At 43.7% G+C, this 27686-nt stretch overlaps 1 protein-coding gene across 1 annotated transcript in view; it reads right to left on the bottom strand.

Moving 5' to 3' along the window:
- Nucleotides 1–27686, bottom strand: part of tg (thyroglobulin) — a 443647-nt gene that overhangs the window by 220895 nt on the left and 195066 nt on the right. Inside the window, exons 36-42 of the mRNA XM_078541245.1 lie at nt 19784–19927; nt 15354–15518; nt 7283–7399; nt 6879–7098; nt 6154–6247; nt 2558–2717; nt 1557–1753 (exon numbers count right to left, since the gene is read on the bottom strand). Of these exons, the coding sequence (XP_078397371.1) occupies nt 1557–1753; nt 2558–2717; nt 6154–6247; nt 6879–7098; nt 7283–7399; nt 15354–15518; nt 19784–19927 (1097 nt within the window). The remainder of the gene's footprint in view (nt 1–1556; nt 1754–2557; nt 2718–6153; nt 6248–6878; nt 7099–7282; nt 7400–15353; nt 15519–19783; nt 19928–27686) is intronic.

Raw genomic sequence — 27686 nt, 5'->3', positions numbered from 1 at the left:
CCTGCCCGTACAGTAGCACTCACCGGCCGTGCATCACGCTGGGTGGGCCTTAATTGGCCCGCCCACATAACATGGCGGCGCACAGCCGATCGCAGGCGGTGATCGGCTACACGCCTGCTCGCGCCCACTCCCGACAGGCAGAAAATTCTGCCCATTGAAACATTTCACAGATCTGTGTGTTTTAGCTCACAACACCTTCAATCTGAACCTACTGTTTATAAACCCACATCCCAGCCCACTGCCCAGAATGCAATGAAACACGGCACCCCCCACACACAACCCGCACCACCCGCCCCCCACCCCGCCTCTCACCCCAATCGGGAGACATTCCCAGAATCCCTTCAATTTCCAACTGTCCATGTTGGAAAGTCAAAACAACTCGCAGTTCCTTATAATTTTGGGATCCTTCGGATTTGATCCAAAAGTCAGATGGGTTTTAAAATGGTTTTAAAAGGTTGAATCTTTGGGACCAACAGTGTTCATTTACCTTAAACCTACCAGTTGCAGCGCTTGTTTCCCTAATTTTACTGAGTTATTGTTTATCAGTAAGAAAGGAACTAATAATCAAATTCATCTCAATAAATAAATGCTAATTACAACAACAATCTAGAGCAACACTGCTCATCTACATACTTATAATGTATAATACGTATTTTGTATTAGGTTGGATTAAATATAAATATCTATAATTACACACATTCTACAGGGCAGGATTACATAACATAGAACAATTTCACTAAAACCCTACCAATTTACCTCCACCCACACTTACATCTTTACTTTCCTTGAGACCAATGAAGTGACAGGGGTTATTATAATCTGTGCTGCTATTAATTGGCCATCCACCATAAACAGAAATTGCGAGTATTCTGATATGTCCAGTTTTACACTAAAATTGTTCCCAATTTCCCGTCCTGCCTCTCTTAAGCCTTCTGGGCCCTACAAGATGTGCTGTTCAGAGAATGAGGGCTGACCTACTTTGACAAACGAAGCTCCTCACCTGCTCATGGCACAGTGCATCATAACCAGGCAAGGGCAGTTTCTTCTTCTGCACAATTGAAAATTACTCAGAAAAGTCTGGCCCCTGTCCAGAGTAGCATGGCCACAATTGGGAAGTCTGCGGTGTGGAAAAGGGTCAAGGGGTGTGGAAGGGTGAGCTGCAGTAAAAATCAAATATGCTGCATCACATCAAAGTGCTCCAACCCAAGTGGCAACTAAAGCACTGTGAAGGAATCTCATTACAGCAATTTTCTTTGAGCCATTCCCGCTCTGCTGCCGTAACTCTGCTGGAATACAATGAAGGCTCTATCTATATGAGAAAGAAGGATTTTCCCTGCATATTCAGCAAAGTTAGAAAGAGAGAAGTTCTGAGGAAATTTCTAGCCTTGGAATTTCCCTTCCTTCTTGCTACAGGGGCATTCCCAGACTGAGCCCTTATGTGTCAAGTCATCTCGAAGCATGTGGCAGGAATTGTTTTTTGTTCTTACACTGAAGTGTCATTTTTAGCAGTACTTTATTCCCTACTTCCTCAAAACTTCAATAAGATTGTCTCTCACCAGCAGCATGGCTCTTTTGAAAAGTCTGGCGCCAGATGTAGCGATGAGGTTCAAGCTGGTGATGTCAGCTCCACCGCGGTCCGCAGCGATTGTGATCCGAGACGGAGACCCTCCAAAGTAACCAATGTTTCTCTGCAGCCACTGTAACACAGCCAACTGATCCAACAGGCCCCAGTTGCCAGTCATCACCTCAGTGTCTGCAAAGAGAAAGAAACCTATGTTCATGTAAATCTTTTCCTCCCCCAAATGTTTTAGTTCCCCCTCCCATTCCAAAGCTGCTGACTCATGCTGCAGTGCAGTTCCAGGGAAACTGGAAGGCCTCAGCCACCTTAAACTAGCAACAGCTTTTCACAGCCTGCCATCTTTCATCCTCAATAAACTTGTGTCTATCCAAAATTCTGTTGCCCGCCTCCTGACTTGCATCAATTCACATTCAGCCATCATGCATGTGTTGTATGACTTACATTGGTCATTGACATCACAATTTTAAAATTCTCATCCACGTTTTTAACTCCGTCCTTGGCCTTCTCCTTCCCTATCTCTGCCTCCTCCAACCCTACAATTTTTCAAGATTTCTGCCTCCTCTGAACATGGCCTGTGCATCTCTGACTTCCATTGTTCCACCATTGGTAGCTATGCATTCAGATGTCTAAGCTTTAAGGTTCCCTCTCTCAATCTCTGTGCCTCTCTCTCTCTCTCTCCCTTGAATATTCCCCTTATAACCTGTCCCTTTGACTAAGCTTTTATTCATGGGTATCAAGTCAGTTCAGTCAATATTTGGCTCAGAGATTTTCTATCTATGGATTTCAATGGTTACAAAAAGTGCACAGGCTGAAAACTGGGCTGCCCTAATCCTCAGGGCGGATTCCTAATGCGTGCTCCTGTCCCATGAAACTCTGCACCAGGAGCACTAAGATGTAAAGTTTACATTAGTATGTGAAGTTTTACTGCTCCATCCAAGCCTTAGAATAGACAAGATCACAATTCACCAGTTGGCTTACCATCACTTAGGAATCCAAACACTCCGACCCTATAGTTTGCAATCACAACTAGGATGTTTCCAATAGATGCCAGGTAGGACCCATCAATGTTTGTCTGCCTCTCTCCTCTATAATCTGCGGCACTGTTGTGGAAGAAGACCAGCACGGAGTTGTTCCCAGCCTATCACGCAACAAAATTCAGGATTAATAATGAGTCAAGAAATCACAACCGCAGTTCATTCATTTAAATAGGTTTTCTCTTTTTTTTGCCCACTGCTGAAGCTATGAGGAAGGAGGTTTCACAAACGCTGATGGTACTCGAAGCAGCTTGCGTTCTTCATGCTTGCACCTTCTTTATTGTAATTATGCACAAGTATGTTATGAAACTTCAGTCAATCCTTCATATTTTTAGAAACTGAAGAAAAGACACAAAAGATGGCTGCCTGAGGGACACCTGACTTATTTTGTTGATTGAAACCACTCCCCTGTCTCTAGAGGGAACAAAAGGAATCTCCCAGACTGATGCTGTAACAATGCCCTTTCCTGAAACTGATACAAAAGGGTAATTTCAAATCGAAATGTCATTCAAACACAAAGACATTGGCTGTCTCAAACTCTTAAGGTGTCAAACATCAGCACGGGATGATTGCAATAAACAGACACATCGCCATTTGTTTAGAAAAAGGACTTTGAACTTGTGGAAGTTACATACTGAGGGAAACAAGTTTGGTTCCCTGCTCTTAAAACCAGAGAAACTACTTACAGACAGAGAGAATATCACTGGAATTCATCGAACTAGCTGCAAGTCATCCAAGCAGCCAAGGTAATAAACAGCATTACTTTGAAAGTGGAAGAAGGTCTCCCCCCAACCTCTTCCAACTTTGAGTTCACCTGAGAACCAACGTCTTTGAAATTCAACTACAAGAAATCTCACAGCTTCTTTGCTTTGAGAATTCTTTGCTTTACCAGTCTTTCACTTCAACTTTAAAGCATCACCTCATCTAAGAAACTACAGGCCTGCCACAAAAGAGACTGAGATAATTCTAAGTTGCAACCATATTGTTTTATCTTCATCTGTATCTAATTGTTGTGTCTGTGAGAATGTGTGTGAGACAAGTGAGTGAGACGTCGTTTTTTAAAATCCGGGACAAGTGTATAATAATAAATTATCTTCTTTATTTTAAAACTCGCAAAAACTTGCTTTTGGAATTATTTAATTGGGATTCTCAGTCTGAGGGTAAGAAAACACACCCCTCTTGGACAAACATGTTGATCACAGGCAATAAAAGGAAACACATAGGGAAGAGCAGGAGCGGGCACGGGCAGGCGCGCCTCCGATCGGCATCTTACGTGGGCGGGCCAATTGACATCCACCAGGAAGCGCCATGCGCTCCCTGTGCAGGCCGGGGGTGGGGGGGGGATTCCCTCAGCCAAGAGTGCGCTCTTTCGCGCATGTCACATGAGTTGGAACAAGTCCAACACTTTTAACCAAACATTTATTACATTTTTAAAAACCCTCATGAAACCTCATCCTGCCCATGGATGAGGTTTCATGCTTTTCCTGAAGCCCGCCAGGGCTCCTGGCCTGCCTGCCAACCTTAAGGTTGGACGGGCAGGTCCATTAATTATTTCAATTACTTTTTAAATGGCCTCAATAGGCTGTTGATAGGTCGGTGGGTGCACAGCTGATTCAGCTGCGCCCCCGCCGACCTGAAAATTGAAATAACGTTGGGTGACGTCGGGAGTTCCGCTGGCATCATTTTACGTGTCGGCAAGTGGGCCCCGCCCCCGCTCACCGACCTAAATATCCTGGCCATAAATTCTGTCCATGACAATTGAGATTCAGAGAAACTCACCCTCTTCACTGCTTGCCAGACTACTTTTACCCACTATTCATATTAATTTGTGGGCAATTATAGTTGGGCAAATGTAAAAGTGGAAAATGAGGGCCAATGAATCTATAAACCATGTGGCTGAAAAATCTACACAGGCTGAATGCCCCATTTGGAAGGTGGTCTCCTCATGTGGGCACCCTACTATTCTAAATCGATAAGAAATAGGTACAAGTTCACAGAGAAATGGCTTTCGGACTCTCAAGGAGTTCAAGAGTTTAACCAGTTAAAACTCTGTAGCCTCCTAGCTGAGAATATAAAGTGCACTTCTGGGCCTCTCTTCTTTCTCATCTACATGCTGGCCTTTGGTGGCATCCTATAAATATATGGGGGTTGATTTTTAACTCATGGTCAGCCTGTCCAATAACCTTTCCTACCTGAAACTTCCTCACCTCCCCAGCTAATCCGTCCGATCCATACCTTGCACCAAGGGCCATGGATCCCCAGCGACATTGGGTAGCTGCTTCTAGCAAACCGTATGCTCATTTTTGCTGCTTTTCTCAGGCGGTTTGGCTGATTGTTATGTCTCTTTCATGTCAGGTACTAATGCCTTAAGTCGTCAATGGGCAGTATATAAATGAGCAAGAGAACAGGGCCAAGATTAGATCTTTGGGGACACCATAAGTAATCATGCATGGAATTGAAGAGAAGCCAATGCTGGAGATGCTTCAGCAAGGATTTAATATGTTAAACCAAGTGAGGGTAGTCCCACCAAGTTGGTCAAGTGAAGGTAGTCCCGCTAAGATGCGAGACATTGGAGAAAGATGATGCAGTTGGCCATATCAAAGGCAGCACAGAGATTGAAAAGGACAGGAAGGGATAATGCACCATAGTCACAGCCACAAAGCAGGTTTTTTATGATTTTTGTTAAGGTCATTTTAGTTGTGGCAGAATCATAAACCTGATTGGAGAGATTCAAACACAGAGTTGTGGAAAATATAGGTATGATTTGGGAGACAATAGCACATGTTAGGACTTTGGAGATGAAAGGGAGATTAGAGATGTGGTGATAGTTGCAAGGGCAAAGTGATCAAGCATAGATTTTTGGATGAGGAGGTAGCCAGGGTTTTAGCAAAGTGGTTCGATAGAAGATGTGTGAGCCTAGATTGTGTCCCTGTATTATAAAGTGTTAAAATCATCAGAATTATAAGTCTAGAGAATTACATTCACTGAGACAGAAAACTTGATCTTTTATGTGTCCCACGACACACTCCATTACCCAGTAAATGCCCATCCCAGCTTTTGGAGCTCACACTTCTTACCAGTTATACTAGCCTCTAAGTTTATTAGCCTTTGAAGTGGCCCAACAAACCACTCAGTTGTATCAAATCATGCTAAAGAGCCAATGGATCAAGAAGGCAGCCCAGGACCAGCCTCTCGGGGTAACCTGGGATGTGCAGTAAATGCTGGCCTTACCAGTGATGCCTATGTTCCAAGAATGAATAAACACGATGTATCAATATTTCTCCCCAGTCATGAAAGTCCTGATTGTAGGCATCTATAATGTCACTCTGTTACTGGTCAAAGGGATTAAGAAGGGCAACTCTACTGCCAATAAATCTTCTGCCCTGAGGAGAGATGGTTTGTGCTTCGTGTTCTTCATGCTGACACAAGTGAGATTACTAACTCAGTATGCAAATGAAGATCATTGCCCCTCCATTACATGACACAGGACACCAACAGTAAAATCCTGAGGTTTCTTGCTGTATAGGTATCATTACTCACAATGCTCTTGGGAACAAATATATTTAGGTAGAGACAATCTTCATCTACAGTGGAGTAAACGGCCTTTGCGTCTCCTGGTTGTAGGCAACTGGGCCTAAAATGAAAGAGATTGTGAAAGTTAAATACTTGCTAAAACTCTCTGGGGCTAGTTTTAAGTTTAAGCAAAGATGTAAAGTGGCTGACATCCAATTGGCTCTTTATTGCACGATTACCCAATTTTCCCTTTGCACCAGGTTGTCCAATATTGTCCAGGTGTTGAATATATCAGTTTTCTATTAGAAACCGAGATAAAAGGCTAGATTTGATATTAATGTTGCTCACTTTGATGGCCTTCCCTGCTAACATATTCCACAATTTTCCTTTAATCTTTGAGTGAAACTATTCTGCCAGTATTATTTATTCATTCCTATTTTTCTAATTTTTAAATGATACTTAACATAGTCAGTCGCCTCTATAATCTTCAGAACTTCAATTGGGTCCCCTCAAATTACTCCTTTTTCCAAAAGGAACATGCCCAGCTTTCCTAACCTTTTCCCCTTAATTTAAATTCTTGATAGCTCGGAACATCTTAGTTGCTTGTCTCTGTACTATCTCACAATGTTATCCTTTACGTGATTAGTTAATCAGAACTGGACACAGTACTCCCGATGTATTGCTGGTAGCTGTGTGGAAAGAAAGAAAAGTAGAAGAATTAAATAATACCCAACAGGGAAGGCCATGCTTACCTGTAGAAAGTAGCATTCCATTCTCCAGTCCAATTAAAGGTTGCTGGGGCTTTGAACCGGCCTTCGCCAGTGGGGGGAGCTGCGTACGGGACACCCAGGAAATGATTTATAGTCTTCCATTCCACACCAACCTGGGTCTCTTGAGATTCTCCAAACAAGATTCCATGACCCGGAAGGAAAATGGAGGTCAACTGGGGTTGGGTTTCTGATAAGGAAGGGTCTGAATTGAAAAGAAATAAAAATCCGTCAGAACAAATGGAAAGGTGGAATGAGAAGAAAATCCTCCCGGATTGTTAAGGCTACTTCTTTTCCAGACTATGTATAGTCACCTCTATGATGAGTTGTAACTTACTTCTCGCTGAAGCAATTGGTTGCGGACGCTCCAGTAAAGTTTGCTCACTCACCAGCACAGGTATGAATGTCAGGGCAGCAATCCGCGTAATCCTCACATTTCAAGTTACACTGACAGGCTTCGTCAGGTTGGTACTTCCCACAGCGACCGGTGCAAGACCCTCCTTTAGCTGACAAAACACAAAAAATACTTTGTTTTCTCAAAGAATTTTAGATTTGGTTTGTAAATTACAAATTTGAGCACAGAAACCAACCAAACAGGTGGGAGTGAAGATTCCATTATTACAGCTTTAGCTCAACTACAGGTGGTCATTTTGACATTGGACAAGGTGGGTAGCATAGGCAATATTGAATACGCTGCCCATTATACAACTCTATAAATTTCATTTCCAATAAAAATGAAAATCAAGCGAGATGTGTAAGTGGCTGAATCAATATCACCCATTTTAATCTATCACCCAAAATGAAATTACCCCCTAGGTCTCTTCTTGTACCCACCTGTGAGGCTTTAAAATAATACAAAAATAAAGGGGCAAAACTTTCCAACAGATGACAAGATTTGAATTTTCAAGAATTGATTGTCATTATGAAATTTCCACATCTTCCTTCTTGAAGGTAGTGAATCACTCAGGGTCCAATTTCTCTTCCAAGTGCTCATTCTTCATGCGTGAGCCTGAAATAGTGATTGTGGTCTGGCTATTCACCCTTAGCGCCCAGAAAAATCTTGTGCATTGTGTTGTATTTCAGATTTACAAAAATGATACCTGGACTCCAAGGATAAAATTAGAAGGCGAGGTTACACAAAATAGGGTTGTATTCCCTGGAATTTAGAAGATTAAGGAGTAATATGTTCAAAGTTTATTAAGAGAAACAGATAGGGTAGATGAAAAGAAACCATTTATTCTAGTTGAGAGTCTAGGACTAAAGTCTATGGTTTTTAAAAATTCATTCATGGGATGGGGCTAGGCCAGCATTTATTGCCAAACCCTATTTGCGCCTTGAGAATTGAATGGCTTGCTAGGTCATTTCAGAGGGCATTTACCCCAGAAGGAAAAAACAGTAAAAGCTAGCAAATAAGAATACTGGTCCAAACTGGTCTTGTATACCTTAAAGGGAAACACCAATAAAACTGGAAATAAGAGTACTGGTCCGAACTGTTTTTTCCTTCTGGACAACTGCATTGCTGTGGGTCTGGAGTCACATGCAGGCCAGACCAGGTAAGGACAGCAGATTTCCTTCCCTAAAGGACATCAGTGAACCAGATGGGTTTTTATGACAATCGACAATGGTTTCATGGTAAACAAAAACAGAATTACCTGGAAAAACTCAGCAGGTCTGGCAGCATCGGCGGAGAAGAAAAGAGTTGACATTTCGAGTCCTCATGACCCTTCAACAGAACTCAGTTCGGTTGAAGGGCCATGAGGACTCGAAACATCAACTCTTTTCTTCTCCGCCGATGCTGCCAGACCTGCTGAGTTTTTCCAGGTAATTCTGTTTTTGTTTTGGATTTCCAGCATCTGCAGTAGTTTTTTGTTTTTATATAATGGTTTCATGGTCATGATTAGACTTTTAATTCCAGATTTTTAATTTTTTTTTATTGTAGTCAGCCCTTTCCTGAGTGAAATTAAGAAACACATGGTCAAAATTTGAAACCCTTATCAGTAAATGGCAGTTGTCAGTTTTAATCTGAGATTGATAGATTTCTATTAAGTGTCATGAAGCTATTGATGTATATAATATTATTGGAAAATATTTTTCTTTTAAAATAGAGGTTTAGTCTGTGGGTTTGCCTTAACTGGGTTAAAGCCAGCTAGTCTGGGTGCTTTAATGTGTACTAGTTTTGAGATGTAAGAGAGGTAGAGTGCATTTTTTTGAATAGAGCATTCAAGAAGGCGAGTGAAATCTGGCACCTAGCTAGCAGAGACCAAGCAATATGTTTATATTACTAATAAAATTGGTACTATGAAAGGGGTTTTATTGTTCAAAGAGGCTGGTGATACAATGATAATTTACATTCAATGAGCTGTGCTAGGTATAACTTCAGCAGTTTTTGTGTGTGCACAGCAGAGGCAATGTAAGATCAAAGCAGCTATAAGCCTCCAACTGACTCTACAGGGACCAAAGTGAAAAAAACCTCATTTTGAATTAATAAGGTGAAAATGCTTTGCCTGGTGTTTGGTTAAGTCAATGTGTTGCCGTTACCTTAAAGGAGATTAGTCTGGGAATTTGGTAAAAATTATGATAGTAGTAATTTATAGCCATGTATATGTGTTCAATGTGTTGTAAATTAATAAAATGTTTCATCTAATTTAATATAAAACCTCTCGAGAACTGGCGGTCTGATTCCTGAATTTAGAGTTGCATCTCAAATATACCACTTAAAATATAGGTTATGACAGTTGTTTAAAGTTTCCCTCTGGGATTGTTACCAAAAGGCTGTCTCATAACATAAGTCAGATGGGGAAAAGGCAATAATGTAGATTAGGTCACTTATCAACCATGATCTCATTGTGGCTGAAGAGACTCGTCTGTTCCTGAGGCTATGTTCACGCATAGACAGTGGTCACTGATCAAGTCTGAAATTCTGGTTAATTTCCACCCCATCCAAGCTCAAGGTTGGCGTTTTGATAGAGGTGTTCAAAATCATGAACATTCTAGACAGAGTAAATAGAGAAAAACTGTTCCCATTGGCAGAAGGATCAAGAACAAGAGTGCACAGGTTTAAGGTAATTGGCAAAAGAAGCACTGAGGAACATGGGTAAAGCCTTTTCATGCACCGAATGGTTAAGATCTGGAATGCACTGCCTGAGAGTATGATGGAGACATTCAAGAAGGAATCAGATTGTTATCTGAAAAGGAAGATTATGTAGGGTTATGGGGAAAAAGCGGGAGAGTGGCCCCAGATAAGTTGCATCTATGGAGAGTGACACAGATACAAAAAATCTTCCAAAATAGGGTTGTATTCCATGGAATTTAGAAGATTAAGGAGTAATATGATCAATGTTTATTAAGAGAAACAGATAGGGTAGATGAAAAGAAACCATTTATTCTGGTTGAGAGTCTAGGACTAAGGTCTATGGTTTTTTAAAAAATTCATTCATGGGATGGAGCTAGGCCAGCATTTATTACCCAACCCTATTTGCCCTTCAGAACTGAGTGGCTTGTTAGGTCATTTCAGAGGGCATTTAGTTTAGCCTCCTTCTGTACTGTAACAATTCTGTGATTCTGTGAAGGCCATGTTCTGTACCTACCCTCACCCTTACCAGCACCCGATCAGCTAACTCAGCGCACAACAGAGATCAAACTTGGGTTTGTCATTCAGTGCTATATTAAAGAATTTGCCTTTAGTCCTGCTCAATAAATTAGCCTGAATTTCATGTTAATAATAATGTTGAGGCTATCAGCTCTCACTGCTACTATGGTATAAGTCAAGCAGAAACTTCAAAAGTATGCAGACATGGAATTAAAAGTGAAAATCAGGAGGACCATTGTCTTTGGTCCTCCCCACAGCCTCCAATCCCTAGCCACTGACTCCCTGGCAACTGTCTGAGGCTGTTCCCAACCTTGATGTCATAAGTGACCATATAATGAACTTCTGATGACATATTCATGCCATCACTAAAACTGTTTATTTCCACCTCCGTAACATCATGCAACTCCACTCCAGCTGCTAAAACCTTTGTCTAAATAGTTTATTACCTTGTCTTGACTATTCCAATGCACCCTGGCTGGCCTCCCACATTCTACCCTCTGTAAACCTGATACCATCCAAATCTCTGTGCCCATGTCCTAACTTGTACCAAGTCCTGTTCACCCATCACCCCCGTGCTTCTTTGTTCTGGGTGCCATAGTTAAAGCACACCAGAGCACAGCCATGTCTACAGACCAGGTCTGCTCCAGGTAACAGATGGTCCCAAAAGCAAAGAAGACAGCAGCCCCCAAATTTAGTGACGCCTCTTTGGGGCACCTGCTGGATGCAGTGGAAGGCTGCCACAATGTCCTCTACCCCTTTTCTGGCCACAGGAGGTCCACTGGAGTCACAAATCTGGGCTAGGAGGCAGTCGTAGTGGCGGTCAGCGCCAACGGAGCACAGAGGTCAGCCATTCAGTGCTGGAAGAGGATGAATGTTCTCATCCGTTCCACCAGGATAAGACAACCATCTCATCACTCTCAACTCACACAATCATAAACCCATTGCACAGCGACAGGGATCTCACGCCTCAAGGGACAACACCACTAACTCTCACACATGCCCTGTAATGGCACAGGGGATAGTAAATGCCGAGCTGCTCAAACCCCAGAGGGAAACTTGAAACAGCTGCTACAACTGTTTTGCAATTTGTATTTTATTTTGAGATGGGTGCCTTGAATTCAGTAGTAATAAGTCCACCAAGTCTTAGAGGCTTTTTACAAAATTAAATTAATCATTTATTAATAGAAAAAAAGATTTTAAGCACATACATAGGTCTACAAATTACTACTATAATAACTCCCAAGTCCCCTAATTAACCGTACTCCCAGTTACACCTCCATTTAGGGAACAGTAAAAACAAATAAATTTCAACAGACCCAAGCAAAGCACACACTACCCTAGACAGTGATATTCATGGTGAGTTTTCTCAGGTTTGGTTCCTGTAGACAGCAACTTGATGCATAGAGGCTGGAGGCTTCCCATACTTGTTAGATCTTAGAACCCCTTCTCCTTACACATAACCTCATTTCCTTTATACATGTTTCTCCCTTTTCAAAATAAATTCTATTTTTCCAATATGTCTTTGCAACTTTACTTTTTCCATAATATAAATCTTTCATAGTATTCATATTATCAGTAATCTTTGGGAAAAATAAACACACTGTTGGAGTTAGCTTCTTTTGGCTAAGTGTAAAATCTCACTAAGATAACAGCAAAAAACTGTGGATGTTGGAAATCCAAAACAAAAATAAAAATACCTGGAAAAACTCAGCAGGTCTGGCAGCATCTGCGGAGAGGAACACAGTTAACGTTTCGAGTCTGTATGACTCTTCAACAGAACTAAGTAAAAATAGAAAAGAGGTTAAATATAAGCTGGTTTAAGGGGGGTGGGTGGGACAGGTAGAGCTGGATAGAGGGCCAGTGATAGGTGGAGATAACCAAAAGATGTCATAGACAAAGGGACAAAGAGGTGTTGAAGGTGGTGATATTATCTAAGGAATGTGCTAATTAAGGGTAGAAAGCAGGACAAGCAAGGTACAGATAGCCTTAGTGGGGATGGGGTGGGGTGAAGGGAAGGGATCGAAATAGGCTAAAAGGTAGTGATAAAACAATGGATGGAAATACATTTAAAAATAATGGAAATAGGTGGGAAAAGAAAAATCTATATAAATTATTGGGGGGATAAAAGGGGGATCGGAAAGGGGGTGGGATGGAGGAGAGAGTTCATGATCTAAAATTGTTGAATTCAATATTCAGTCCGGAAGGCTGTAAAGTGCCCAGTCGGAAGATGAGGTGCTGTTCCTCCAGTTTGCGTTGAGCTTCACTGGAACAATGCAGCAGGCCAAGGATAGACATGTCGGCATGAGAGCAGGGCCGAGTGTTGAAATGGCAAGCGACAGGGAGGTCTGGGTCATGCTTGCGGACAGACCAAAGGTGTTCTGCAAAGCGGTCACCCAGTCTGCGTTTGGTCTCTCCAATGTAGAGGAAACCGCATTGGGAGCAACGAATGCAGTAGACTAAATTGTGGGAAGTGCAAGTGAAATGCTGCTTCACTTGAAAGGAGTGTTTGGGCCCTTGGACGGTGAGGAGAGGGGAAATAAAGGGGCAGGTGTTGCACCTTCTGCGGTTGCATGGGAAGATGCCGTGGGAGGGGGTTGAGGTGTAGGGGGTGATGGAAGAGTGGACCAGGGTGTCCCCTCAACCTCATCCTCTGTTACCACAGAGAAAACAGCTGGCCCACAGGAGGACAGCCAAAGCAAATCGGGGCCCTCAAGGCCTCTGCCCTCCAGGGGACGCACGCCGAAGTCATCAGAGACAACAGGGCCAATCATTGCACAGGCTGTCTCCATCCCTCCTGCGAATGTCAGGGCAGCACCTAGAAGAAGTGGTAGGCTTATAAAAGTTAAGAATTTCTCATCACAAGTGGTTTCATGGGTGAACGCATTTTGTCACCTTATAATCTGGAAATATATTCACTTTCACTGAGTAATGTGTAATGATGTCTTTCAGCTTCATTGACAGGCTTCGCGGGTCTTCCCCCAGCATCTCCCCTCCACCTCTAGCAGTTCAGCTGCACGCAGCCGGACTGTGTGTGTGTGTGTGTGTGTGGGGCGGGGGTGGGGGGGGGGGGGGGGGGGGGGGGGGGTCCTTTTGGAGCCTCGTGCAAGCACTTTCACATGCACCCTGAACCTTCCTCCATCACACTCATCTCACTGTCCTGAGCATTTTCAGTGCTGCCAGCTGGGGTTCTCTTTCAGTTGTCCATCTGAGCTGACCTGCATCTCCGCCCACCCAATGATCACACTCCCATGCAGCACCTGTCCCCGTCCAACACGAGGCTCCGATCACTCTCTACTTGAGAAAAATGGTGGTCGCCACATTGCTACTCAGCTCCCCACCCCTCTCCTTTCCCATCCCCCAGTCACCGCTGTCCTTTCCCCCATCACTGCTGACACCCCTGGCATCACCTTCCACCTCCTCACCATCACCTGCCAACCAGAACCCTTATCTTTTTCCAGGGTGTCCGGGTGAACATGCACATTCCCTGCCTTCCTGAGAATCCCACTCCCATCCACATTGACTTCCCCAACCTCCTCCTCCCCACCTCCATGTTCCGTGTCTGGCTCTGAGTCCCCACCAACCACTCTCGCCATCCCTTCTACCGCTACTGTTGCATCCTCACCCTCCCACCCTTTGCTCTCTCACCCTAACCATTCCCTCCTACCACGCCCACCCTCACTTTGCTCCCCAGGAAGCAGTAATTGACTCCACAGAGCCCTCCCTTATGCATTCACTTGGACATCCCCCACCTTACTCCCTCCTCCATCCTTACTCCCTCCTCTACCCTTACTTCTTCTCCCCTCCGAATTCCTTCCTCCCACCAAACTCCTTCCCCCTCCAAAATCCCTCCTTTACACCTTCCTCCCCCTTACACCTACCTCCCCACTTGCTGCACTCACCCTGTTACACGCTCCTTCCCCCGTAGTCCCGCCTTCCCCTCCCAACTTCACCCCCCTGACACCTTCATTACCACCCAAACTCATCCCCCCAACAACTTTGTTCCCCCCCACTCCCAATCTCACCTCCCCAACACCTTTGTCTCTCCCCTCCCAACCTCATCCCCATCCCACTCATAGCTAAACCTTCCTCTCCCCTTCACCCCTGCCGATCATCCATAGCAACCCATGGCCAAGATCATGATGTACCAAAGCAGACCCAACACATCAACAGAGACCTCCCACCTTCTGAGAGCTGCTTCGTGATGGAGCCAAGTGCATGAGGATCCACCCAGCATGTGATGCACGTGTTCCTCCAGGGTCCGGTAGCTGTGGGGCTCCAGCATCTTCTCCTCCTCAGATGTCCGTGATCTGAGCAAGGTCCTAACAGTAAGTCCTAACTTCTGCACGTCGCACTTGTCCAGACGTGTTCTGGGCCGGCATGTTTTCCTGCTGGCGTAACAGTAAATCTGGCATGGGGGGGATGATTCTGGTTGGGCCTTACATTGCATCCCATTAGCAGAATGCAAAGCAGGCTCACGCCAGCCTTCAGCGGGATTGGCTTTCCGCCACGACAGACACCATCAGGTGATCCCGCAGTGCTTTCATGCTGGCCTGAAACCAATTTCTGGCCTCCTCACCATATCGTCCCCCCCACCCCCACCTGCCATGACACCCGATGCCAACTGGGCTGGAAAATTGCAGCCTTACAAAGTTTTCAAGGGCCAACACTGGGTGAAGACACTCACCATCCAGGCTCATACCTGAAGAATGGCCAATTAACAAATTCCAGTAAGCTGTAAGCATCGAATGCACTGTGAGCACTGAAAGGGGAGGAAGGGGAAAAAAACTTGTGGGGTGGGGAGAGCAACAAGTAAAATTGTGTCAAAAATTATTACACAGCCAATAAACATATGCACTGATGAAGAAGCTCACCCTTCTTATAGTAGACCTCTTCTGCTGCTTCTTTGAGCAGGATTTGACAGTCGTGGCCTTGCAGTCCAGGTCGGCAGTTGTGGGTGTCAGGGTAAAAGAGGCATCGGACCCCCGTCGGCTGAGGCTGAAGAGAAACTGTGACACAAGCCCGGCTAGAAACACATGCTGCACAGGAAAGAAGCAGAAACGGGTAAGGGATGGTCCACCATTCCAAATATCCCATTTCCGTACATAACCCTTAACATCCCCATTTTTAATTGCAACTCCTTCACCTGAAATGGAGACATGAAGGGATTCAGGAAAAGTGGTAAAACCAAATTCTACATGGAATCGTGCTACTACCCCAAGCAGCGAACCCACTCCAACACTTTTGACACACAGCAGGTTAAGCAAAGAGTCCTCGTTCATACCAACTGCAGAAAAATTGGCAACCAGCCTCACTCAGAGGCAAGGGGGCAGATTTAAACTTTGTATGATATTCTAACTTTGGGCATTGAATTCAAAAACAAGGAAGTCACGTTAAACATTTACAATCTCTGTTTAGCCCTTAGTTGCAGTATTGTGCATAATTCGGAACACCTGACTTTCAGAAAGATGTCAAAGATTTGGGCAGGGTACAAGCAAGATACCACAAGATACCAGGGATGAGGGACTTCAGTTTTATGGAGCAATTAGAGTACTGAGATTGTTCTCCGCAGGGCAAAGAAGATTAAGTGGGGTTATGATATAGAGGTGTTCAAAATTATGAGGTGTTTTAATAGAGAAAGTAGGAAAAGTGATTCCTCTGAAAAGTGGATCGATAACAAGAGGTCATAGAATTAAAATAACTGGCAGAAGAACTAGGGGAAATTCTTCACACAGCAGGTTGTTAAGATATGGAACACACTATGTGAAAGGGTTGTGGAATTAAAACCCATAGGGGCTTTCAAAAGGGAATTGGACATATATTTGAAGAGGATAATTTGCAAGGTTATGGAACAAAAGCTAAATTATGGAATTAAATTAGACACTTACATCAAAGAGACGGCACAGGCACAATGGGCTGATTAACCTCTTTCTGTGCTATAAGTTTCCATGACAGTGTAAAATGGGTGGTAAGGTCTTCTGCAGCCTGCTTTACGTCTCTCTTGATGTTTATGTCACTGTAGCCCAAACTGAGTTGGAGCTGTTCGTTCTAATCGGGCTGGCTTTTAAAAACAAACTTTGGCTGGAACTGTTTTTCGGGCCAGGCCACAATTTTGTGTCGTGGGCCATATCTTGCCAGTTCAGCATCACAATCCTGATCCTGAGCCATTTTTGGAGAGGCTGGGTCAGGGTCGGATCGGCAAGTGGTGGTCAACAATGGAGGATAATTAGAGCCAATTACAGGGCTTCCACATGCTGACTGGGATTTCTAGTCAGCAATGCAGGCAAGAGGCAAGAGACATTGGCCTGGACCACATCCAGGAAACGATGGCGGGCTCATATTGGGAGGGGCATGGGAATGGGGTGGGGTGGAGTGGTGTGGCTGTGCTTAATCCCGCAAGGGACACCCCACCTGCACCAGCCATAACCTCCAGGCTACAGCTCAGCCACTGTAGGTGGGTTGTCTCTCCACAATCACAACCAGGCAGCTGTGGCCATTTTAAATTTAAAAAAAACTGACCTCTTCCTCAGAAATTACCTACAATGCTGAGGCACCCTTTCTCCATCACAAATCGGCAGCTCCCACCCCGGCCAGTGGGCTTGCTGATATGTCAGTGTTTGAGGGCCCCCAATTGGCCCTCCGGCATCGGGTGCCTGCCCACTGTATGTAATTAGATGTCGAGACTACTCCCTGTCGTTAATTGGCCTGGTCCTTCAAGAATCCAGGCAGGTAAGTTTGGAACATGCTGTGCAGGGTTGGGACCAGGAACTGAACAGGCAGCTGGGTTCCTGTCCATAACATGGGCAGGGCTGGCATTTGTTGTTCAACTCTAGTTGCCTGAGAATTTGATGGAGACATTTTTTATTTAGCGGCTTGATTCATCTGAGTGACTTGCTAAGACACTTTAGAGGGTACTTAAGATGTAATTATGTGGGGCCTGAAGTCACATATATGCTAGTTGGGGTAAAGGTCATTAGTGAGCCAGTTGGGCTGCCATGGCAATCCAATCACGGATGAATTTCACATTCCCTGCCGACGGGCTTTTAGGCAGGGCGGGAAGTGTGAAATTGAAGGAATGGATTCCCTCTGGGTTCCCACCATCCTGTCCTCGCAGCAATTTTATGCTGATGCAGGCAAGGCCTCGGATGGGCCGCCCGCCCTTGCTCCAATTAAGGCCCTTAAGTGGCCAACTATTGGCCATTTAAGGGCCATTTTCTACCCAGCCTCAATTTTTAGGCTGGTGAGAAGATTTACCTGGTGTGGAGGGGTAACCCAAAAATGAACAGGCTTAGGCCTCGGGGGAAGTGGCAGGACGTCTCCATCAGAAGCCCCCTGCTGACTTTGGGCACCCCCGCCCATAAAGTCAGGTGGCCACTGGAGCTCCCTCCCCACCGCAACCACCCATCTCCCGCCACCCTGCGGCCTCTCCCTTGATACACCAGTCGCCCACTTTCCACACCCCAGGCCTTTCTTACCCTCCCTAACCTGGGACCCCATAAACTTACTTTGCTGTCCAGTCCCGATACTTAGACTCAGGCATCTTCCTGTCACTGCAGGGAGAGAGCTGCTGGCCAATCAGGTTGGCCGGCAGCTCTCTAAGGTGGGATTCCTCCCGAGTGAGGGGTGGAAGTCCCGCCTGCAGCCAATTGACGCTCATTCAAGTGTGAAATGGCTGAAGGGCAGGCAGAGTTGGTGGGGAACTCTTTGGATGCCAGGAAGGATAACCCTGCCAAACGAAACATTCATGCCCATGGGAGAGAATTTTCTCCCCGTCGGGGGGGTTGGGCGGGAACCGGCGCGGGTGAGCGAGCACCCAATTGCCGCCCCTGATCACCTGGGCGCTGCCATTTTACGTGGGCGGGCCAATTAAGGCCAGCCCAGCATGACGCGCACCCGGAAGCGCTGAGCGCTCCCTGTGCGGGCAGGGGGGAGTAGGCTGAGTCGGGGCCTGCGCATGCACACGAAAGAGCACAGAAATCTCCCTGAGGAACAGAGCTACCTCAGGGAGATTAGTGTGATTTTTAAAAATTCTAATAAAGAAAAGAAAAAAATTTTAAGACATGTCCCCTCATGTGACAGTGTCACATGAGCTGGGACAAGTCAATGAACTTTAATTCAAAAGATTATTTAATTTATAAACCCTTCATGAAACCTCATCCCGCCCGGGGGATGAGGTTTCATGATAAATGCAAAGGCCGCCGGGTCTCTTCGCCTGTCCGCCAGCCTTAAGGTTGGATGGGCAGCTCAATTAATTACTTTAATTAGTTTTTAAATGGCCTTAATCAGTTTGGTGGCCACGCAGCCGACTCCGCTGCGTACCTGCCAAACTGGGGATCAGAATGACGTGCAGTAATCTCGGGACGCAGACCCGATGTCACCGCGCATCATTTTATGAAGATTCTGCCCATGGTTACTTTAACTGATACCAGCTTTATATATCCAGATTTTTTGTAAAGGAACTGAATTCAAATTCTCAAACTGTCTTGGCAGAATTTTCTGCTGATAATAAGTGCCTTTTTTTTATATACATACATTCATGGGATGTGAGCATCACTGGCTAGGCCAGCATTTATTGCCCATCCCTAATTGCCCTTATTCAAAGGGCATTTTTAAGAGTCAACCACATTGCTGCGGGTCTCGAGTCACATGTAGGCCAGACCAGGTAGGGACAGCAGATTCCCTTCCCTAAAGGACATGAGTGAACCAGCTGGGCTTTTACACCAATTGACAATGGTTTCATGTCATCATTAGGTTTTTAATTCCAGGTTTCTTTTTATTGAATTCAGATTTCACCATCTGCCATGGCAGGATTCGAGCCCCAGTCCCCACAGCACTATCCTGGGTCTCTGGATTACTAGTCCAGCAACAATACCACTATGCCATCGCCTCCCCCAGAAATAGGAATTATCCATTCTCCTGCATTGAATCTCTCATTTCAGAGGCCATAAATACACCCCACAAAAAGGTAGAAATTAATAAGAAATAAAATGAAACCAAATTCACAAATAAAAACATGCATTAATAATGCCTGTCCATAATGAATTGTCTTTTGAATAAAAATCTGACTAATGTTTGAGAGCTCCCCTTCACAAGTTTTCTATGTAGACACAATGAAGATAGTCTCAGCACTTAATGGGATCTTATAAGCAAATCAGTCAGGGTCAATGTGTTTCTACCCAATAAATTCAGCAAACTCTGTCATGAACGCATATTGGGTGCTGTCTTATTTTGAGACAGTCATTTTTAAATATCCATACAGCATGAAGTTCCTTCGCATAGAGATCAGTTATTCATGTATGCTCACCTGACAGGCACCAGTCTCTGGCATTGTTCCTGAAATCTTTAGTCATCACAGAAGTATCGCTATCAATGTGTAAAACGTCAAAGGACGTTATTGTGGGATCGAGGTCCGGAGACACCTCGAGGATGTACCAGTTATTCAGTGACACTGCAATCAAACCATAACATTAAAATCAATGATAATCTGAAAATACATTGACTATGTTACAAAACTTAAAAATAATGCTATAAGTCCTGAGGGAATGGTTTGTGATATGTCTCAGCTTGGTCTCATTAATGATAAAGATCTTCTCAGTTCTGCATGTGTAATGGATGAAAGCATGATGTATTGTGGCAGAAAAGGTAGAGGGAGAGAGAGATATAGGGAGAGGAGGAGGAAAAAGGAAAGCAGACAAGAGAAAGAAAGAGACATTAAAAGAAATTTATCACTCAGACCAAAAATATTATTCGCTTAAATAGGTACGGTGAGGTTAGTTCCTATCTGGTTTAGCGATTTTCTTCCAGTACATCATACAGATTGGAGAGAAGTCAGATTGCTAAATTAGCTGATCTCTGTAGTAACAACATTACAACTAGCCAAACTGCTCTGAGGTGAAGGATAATATATCAGGCAGATTCCGCACTCTGAATGGTTCTCCAGTGGCCCAGGATACAACTGAGCATGTGTGGACAATGGATTGGCATAAAACAGGGTTAGCTGTGTGAATCCCATGGTGGAAAAACCCAACAAGGAGTCAACAACTTCAGAAGAGATGATATAAACTTGGCAACAGAAAGTGTGGCTGAATCCTGAATTATCTTGACTAGCAGTGTCAGAAACTTGTTCACTTTATTGCACTGCCATTGACAGTGGCTCTAGAGGTTGTAGGAGCATATAAAAAAATGCCCATCTTTGTCTACCTCTAGTGCCACTTAATAGTATTTGCATTGAAGATGGAGTTGGCCATGATATCTCACTGGACTAGTATTCCAGAGACCAAGGGTAATGCTCTGGTGACCTGGGTGCATATTCCACCATGACAGGTTGTGAAGTTTGAATCCAATAAAAAAAATCTGGAATTAAAGTCTAATGATGACAATGAAACCATTGCTAAAAGCAAAAAACTGCGTATGCTGGAAATCCAAAACAAAAACATAAATACCTGGAAAAACTCAGCAGGTCTGGCAGCATTGGCGGAGAAGAACAAAGTTGACATTTCGAGTCCTCATGACCCTTCAACAGAACTAAGTAAAAATAGGAGAGGGGTGAAATATAAGCTGGTTTAAGGTGGTGGGGGGTTAGTAAACCAGCTTATATTTCACCCCTCTCCTATTTTTACTTAGTTCTGTTGAAGGGTCATGAGGACTCGAAACGTCAACTTTGTTCTTCTCCGCCGATGCTGCCAGAACTGCTGAGTTTTTCCATGAAACCATTGCTGATTGTTGTAAAAACCCATCTGGTTCACTAATGTCCTTTAGGGAAGGAAATCTGCTGTCCTTACCCGGTCTGCCTATATGTGACTACAGACCCACAACAATGTAGTTGACTCTTAAATGCCCTCTGAACAAGGGCAATTAGGGATGGGCGATAAACGCCGGCTTAGCCAGCGACGCCCACATCCCATAAATAATAATAAAAAAAAATTGGGGTGAATCATTCACACAAGCCAAAGAAGCAGTGGGTGGGCTCACTGTAACCAACTTGGGCTTTTGCCAGGAAGGGGAAACATACTGCAACCTGATAAGAGAAGTACTGAATTTCCTCAAACTCTGGGATGCACTCTCACCACAAAACAGTCAGGAGAGAAGGGGAAGGGGGATGGAAACACGGAAGTGCCGGATCTCTACCTCAAAGTGTGATAGAGGAGAAATCTCAGAGGCCTGGGAAAATTTCTTCGTACTCAATGAAGAGGTTTACGAAACCAAGGAGGTGGAGCCAGTGAGCTAACTTGCAGATTCCGCACATCAGCTTCTTCCCTTTTTTGTGTGTGTGCAGCAACTTGATACCAGCATACTGGTCAATTAAGCAACACAAGTGGAAACCACAGGGATGGTTCAGGCACCTACAGTAATACTAAAATTAAATGAAACCGCCCTGACTTCCAGCAGGGTCAGGAACTTAGGATGCAATGCATTGAGATTGCTGCTCTTCCATACATGCTCATGGTGACGGAGCAGAACTGAAGAATTTCATCCTTACAGCTATGAATTGCAACTTAAAAAGTTTAAATGGCTAGTTATTCAGATTGGTAGGTAGAACACTGTGTTCCACAAGGTCCACAGTTATTCATAATTTAAACATATGGTTTGGACTTAGAAACAAGGAACAAGAAGGCAATAGAACATTGAAGCAGTTAAGTTAACTAAACTTTAAGGAAAGTAAATGAGACGTGATGCACTTTGGTAGAAAAAATAGAAATCACTTACATCTTAGGAAATTAAAAACCGAATGAGGTCGAAGAGTAAGGGTTCTAAGAATACAGGTAAACAAATCAGCTCAGCATAGCAATTAAAATGCTAACAAAGCCCTGGGATTTATTTCTAGGAATATAGAATTCAAATGCTCCTGAATTTCAATATCAGTCGTTGAACTTGAGCTGACGGTGAACTTGTAGAGAACCGTGGGTCAGGTCGCATTTAGAATATTGAGCACAGTTCCGGTCTCCATACTATAAAAAGACGATAAATTCACTGGAGCGAGTGCAAAAATAATTTACAAAAATAGTATCAGAACTGAGCGATTAATCACACCTATTGGAAAAGATTGAACAAGGTGGAGCTTTTTCCAAGACTTAGAGGTAACCTGATATAGGTATTTAAAATCATGACTGGGTTGGCAAGGTAGATGTAGAAAGGCTGTTTCCACTAATGGGAGACCCTAAACCAGGAGCCATAAGTGCAAGATAGTTATTTTTGCTATATTTGAAACTACAGCTACATATAAAAATTTCCTAACACACCTTAATATGCTCCATCCTACGCTCAAATTCACCTTTGAAATGGAGCAGTCTAACAAGCTCCCTTTCCTCGACATACTAATTCAGAAATCTGGCGATGGGTTCCCTACTACTGTTGACTGCAAGCCTACCTTCACTGGTCAATTTACATGGATTTCAACAGCTCCATGCTATAAGATTGGCCTTATCAGGAAGCTTGTAAATGGGGCCCAATGATTTTCAAAGACTATTTATCTGCTCATGGAATGTGGGCGATGCTGGCTGGGTCAGCATTTATTGCCCATCCCTAACTGCCCTTGTTTATAGGGCATTTAAGAGTCAACCACATTGCTGTAGGTCTGGAGTCACATGTAGGCCAGACTGGGTGAGGACAGCAAATTCCCTTCCCTAAAGGACATTAGTGAACCAGTTGCTTTTTTACAACAATCGGCAATGGTTTCATGGTCATCATTAGACGTTTTAATTTACTTTTTTAAATTCCAGATTTGCTCACCATGCAAGCTTGATGCTGAAATAGGGTGCACCAAAGCTGTCCTGCAGGATAATGGCTATCTTGATTGTTTAGAATAGGCCTAAGGCTGCTGCTTTCAATCTTGAAAAGTGCCCAGTCTGCCTCAAATTACCCTGGCAGGCTAAGGTATCTCGAAAATTTGAGCAACAGGGGAAGCTGGATGTTAGACGTTGCTATTATGCATAGCAACACGAGTGGTTCTTTCACAACAGGATGCTGCCATCAAGCCAATAAAAGCATTCTGCCTACCCCACAAATGAGTGGTATATGAATTTCAGTGCTGAAGCAATGCCAGGTTACGTAAGTCATACATTCCAACGAATGGCAGATTGTATCAAATTTGATCGTTTGCAATAGGCAAAGTACTGACTGTTCTCAACCAGTCCATGCTTGCAAAACTCAGAGTATAATGTCTAGTGTCAGAACACAAGAACGCAAGAACACAAGAATTAGGAGCAGGAGTAGGCCATTCGGCCCCTTGAGCCTGCTCCATCTTTCGATAAGATCATGACTGATCTAATTGTGGCCACAACTCCACACTTTTCTGTCTTCCCCCAATAACCATCAACTCCCTTGATGATCAAAAATCTAACTCAGCTTTGAATATATTCAATGATCCAGCTTCCACTGTTTTCTGAGGACAAGAATTCCACAGTCTAACAGCAGAGAAAATATTCTCCTTATCTCAGTCTTAAATGGGAGACCCCTAATTTTTAAACTGTGTCCACTGCTTCTAGACTCCCCCACAAGGGTAAACACCCTCCCAGCAACCACCCTGTCAAGTCTCTTCAGAATCTCTCCTCTCTTCTAAACTCCAATGGGTATGCCCAATCTGTTCAATCTTACTTCATAGGATAATCTCTTCATCCTAGGAATTAGTCGTGAACTTTCTCTGAACTGCTTCTAATGCAATTTTTTAAGTAAGGAGACAAAGACTGTACACAGTATTTCAGGTGCAGCAGCACTTCCCTACTTTTATATTCCATTCTTCTTGCAATAAATGCCAATTTTCTATTTGCTTTCCTATCACTTTCTGTACCTGCATTCTAACTTTTTATTATCCATGTACCAGGAAACCAAGACCCCTCTGTGTTCCATTCAAATTCATTCCATTCTCTCCATTCAAATAATATACTCCTTTTCTATTCTTACTGCCAGGTGGACAAGTGCACATTTTTCCACATTATACTCCATTTGCCAAATTTTGTCCACTCACATAACCCATCTATATCCGGTTATAGGCTCTTTACCTCCTCTTGACAACTTAGATTCCTACCTATCTTCGTATGATCATCAAATTTAGCTACCATACGGTTGTAGGGTGACCGAGTTATACTATTAGTGTTAGAGTTGATCAGCAGACAATTCTTGGGTGGAAACCTTAAGCTTATTTTCAGTAGCAACTACACTTATGCTTTCAACTCCAACTCTAACTCTACACTGCGGGCTGAGGTAACCCATGCTACTCTCCTATTGGTTACTGTAGATCATGTGATATCTCCTAACAAGTATTATTTTTAAAGGTATATTACACACTAAATAAAACCATAATTACTACATTCCTCCCCCTTTAACTTGGCTATACGTATATTTAAAAGTACATTTTTTTTCAAGACAACATAATATTTATACTGGGCAAGGAATTTACAAGTTCAGTCTTTCAGGTGGTTTCCTGGTGCGTGTGGAACGTTGCAGCTCCACAACTTCAGATTCTTTGTCAGGAACCTCCTTTTCCGGAGTTGCCTGAACATCAGGTGCTTCAGTGGGGACTTGCAGTTCTGTATTCTCAACTCTTACAGAAACATCAGACATGTCAGTCCTGGGTTGAGTATCCTCAATAGGAAACGCAGGTCTGGTCATGATCGCTGGTGGAACCATATCTTGATGATTTGTTTCTCTCCTCAAATGGTCTACATGTTTCCGAATGATCCGGCCTTCTACCTCCAGATAGAGGTCCAGTCGCTGCACTTATTTCACCAGGTAACCACTTTGGTCCTTCACCAAAGTTTTTCACATATACCGGCTCCCTCTCATGACTATGCCAACTGTGTCTAATTTTCTGGCTTCCCTGACTCCTTTCCACCTTCCCCTCTAAATTCGGCATTATTAAGTTCAATCTCATCCTGAGATGACGTTTCAACAATAACTCCACAGGTGTGATGCCTGTTGTGTGAGGGGTAGTCCCGTAATGAAAAGAAAGCGTGCTAGTTTGGTTGCCAAGGAATCGCCAGTTAGCTTTCTCTTGCCTGTCTTGAACATCTGAACCACCCTTTCGGCCAGAGGAAGGGTGGTAAGGTGCAGTTTTCACATGAGTGATACAGTTGAGGCTGATAAACATTGAAGCTCAGCACTTAGAAATGCCATGCCATTATGGCAAATGACTACTCCTGGTAGTCTGTGAATGGCAAAACTGTGGCGTAGTTTCTCAATTGCAGCGGCCGACATTGGTGACTTTGCCTCATATACGTCCAACCATTTTGAATGGGCATCGACAATGAGCAGAAACATTGTTTCCAGGAAAGATCCAATGTAGTCAATGTGTAATGGCACCCAAGGTCTACCTGGCCACTGCCATGGGTGTAACAGAGCTGTCATTGGCAACTTTTGCAGTGACACACAGTGGCACACAGTGCTTTACTAAACTATCTATTCATCATCCATCCCAGGCCACCATAGATAGTTGTGTGCTATGGTCTTCATTTGGGAAATTCCTGGATGGGCATTGTGTAGTTCAATTAAAAGTGGCTCCTTTCCCTTTGGAAGAACTATCACTCGTGCTCCCCACAATTAGATGCCACCCTGGCTGGTTATTTCAGGCCTTCTGTTGAAGTACGATTTCATTTTATCAGACAGGGGCTCCTGTGACCAACCATGTAACACTTGTTCTCGTATTTGAGATAAAACTGGGTCCTGACTTGTCCGGTCTCGTATTTGAGATAAAACTGGGTCCTGACTTGTCTGGTCTCTGATCTGTTGAGCACATACTGGCGAGGAATCTAAGAAATTTAACAACAAGTTCCTGTGGAACTGAGATGCGCTCATTATTTTCTTGTAAAGGCAAATGACTATAGGCATCGGCGTTTGCGATTTGATTACCAGGCCTATGTATTCGTATGGTGCCAGAATTAAGTCCCTATTAATATTTCGGTATCTTCTTTCTATGTGCTGCCTTCTTTCTAGTGCAGACTTTAATCTCGACCTTTTTGACTTCACTGTTGGCCAGGCTTCTCTCAGGTGCAAACTCAACTTGTCTGAGCTCAGTGGCTGAGTCTCCCAAAATTTCATTATCTGTCTGCTTCTTGGAAACTTCTGTGACTTTTGCTTTCAAAGCCTCTTTGGCTTCATTTAGCTGATTCTTCAGCTCTTCCGTCTCTTTTTTGTATTTGTTTGCTGCCTCCTGGAAAATTGAACATTGTTGTGTCTTCGCTCCCAACTCATTCTTCAGTTTGCCCAGAGAGGTGCCGAATTCTTTCTGTTTCTCTTCATACTTTTTCCGAGGTACAAACTTTGACCTGAGGGAATCTTGCAGTGTGTGAAAGTCTTTCAACAGGTTTTCTTTTTCCTGGTGAAGGTTGCTCACCCCGTCTCGAACTCTGTCTTCAAGTGGGGTCTCTTCAAGTTCCTTCTGCTGTTCTTCCAGGTTTTGGCTTAAGACAATTTGCATTTCTTCAGGTTGTTGAGTCCTTACACACTCCCTTTTTCAAAACAGGAACGCTTCCAGCCTCCTTTTGGAATCTCAGTGGCCAATCAAGGTTGATTTCCTTTAGCCAATTCCGCCCTAGAAGGCTTGGTCCTAAGCCTCTCAATAACAACATCGGTAGCTTTGTCCATTGGCTTCCATAATGGACAGTTACTCTGCTTATGCCTTTTACTTGAATATTTTCACCGGTATATGTTTTCAGTTTAGCAGCTGTTTCTTATAAACTTAACTGATGTTCACCATTATTCGGATATCTGAAGGTATGTTCCCCAATTACTGTAGTGGAAGCTCCCATGTCCACTTCCATTTTAACAGGTTTGCCATTTACTTTCACTGTGACAAATATTGGTTCTGTCTTTCCAACTTTCAGATTAAACAACGAGTAAATGTCTGAATTTGTTGTTTCAGGCTCTTCTACATTGTAGATTTCATTGGGTGTATTCTTATGTTTACAAGCCTGCTTGAATCTTTCCTTGCATGGCCTCATCATATGTCCATTTCTATGACAATAGTAGCATTCGATTTTTTAAAACTACAGATTGCTAAAAGACCAACTGTTTCCACTTCTATTAAAATGATTCTTCACTTTCGCTGCTAAGTTATTTTTCTTTATTCTTCGGCTAGCGTGGGCTGTTTCCACTTCTCGGCTTTTTCGCACCACTTTCGGCTAAGGTTTCCCACCTGATGTGGAGGACGCTGCCATTTTGCGTACTCTGTATTGGTTTTGAATCTCTTACTGCACTTTCCATGGCCAACACTA

Source organism: Cetorhinus maximus, chromosome 4, assembly GCF_964194155.1.
Source record: "Cetorhinus maximus chromosome 4, sCetMax3.hap1.1, whole genome shotgun sequence".
Lineage (NCBI taxonomy): Eukaryota > Metazoa > Chordata > Chondrichthyes > Lamniformes > Cetorhinidae > Cetorhinus > Cetorhinus maximus.
The sequence above is the reverse complement of the archived record's forward strand: the minus strand, read 5'-3'. Positions and strand labels throughout refer to the sequence as shown.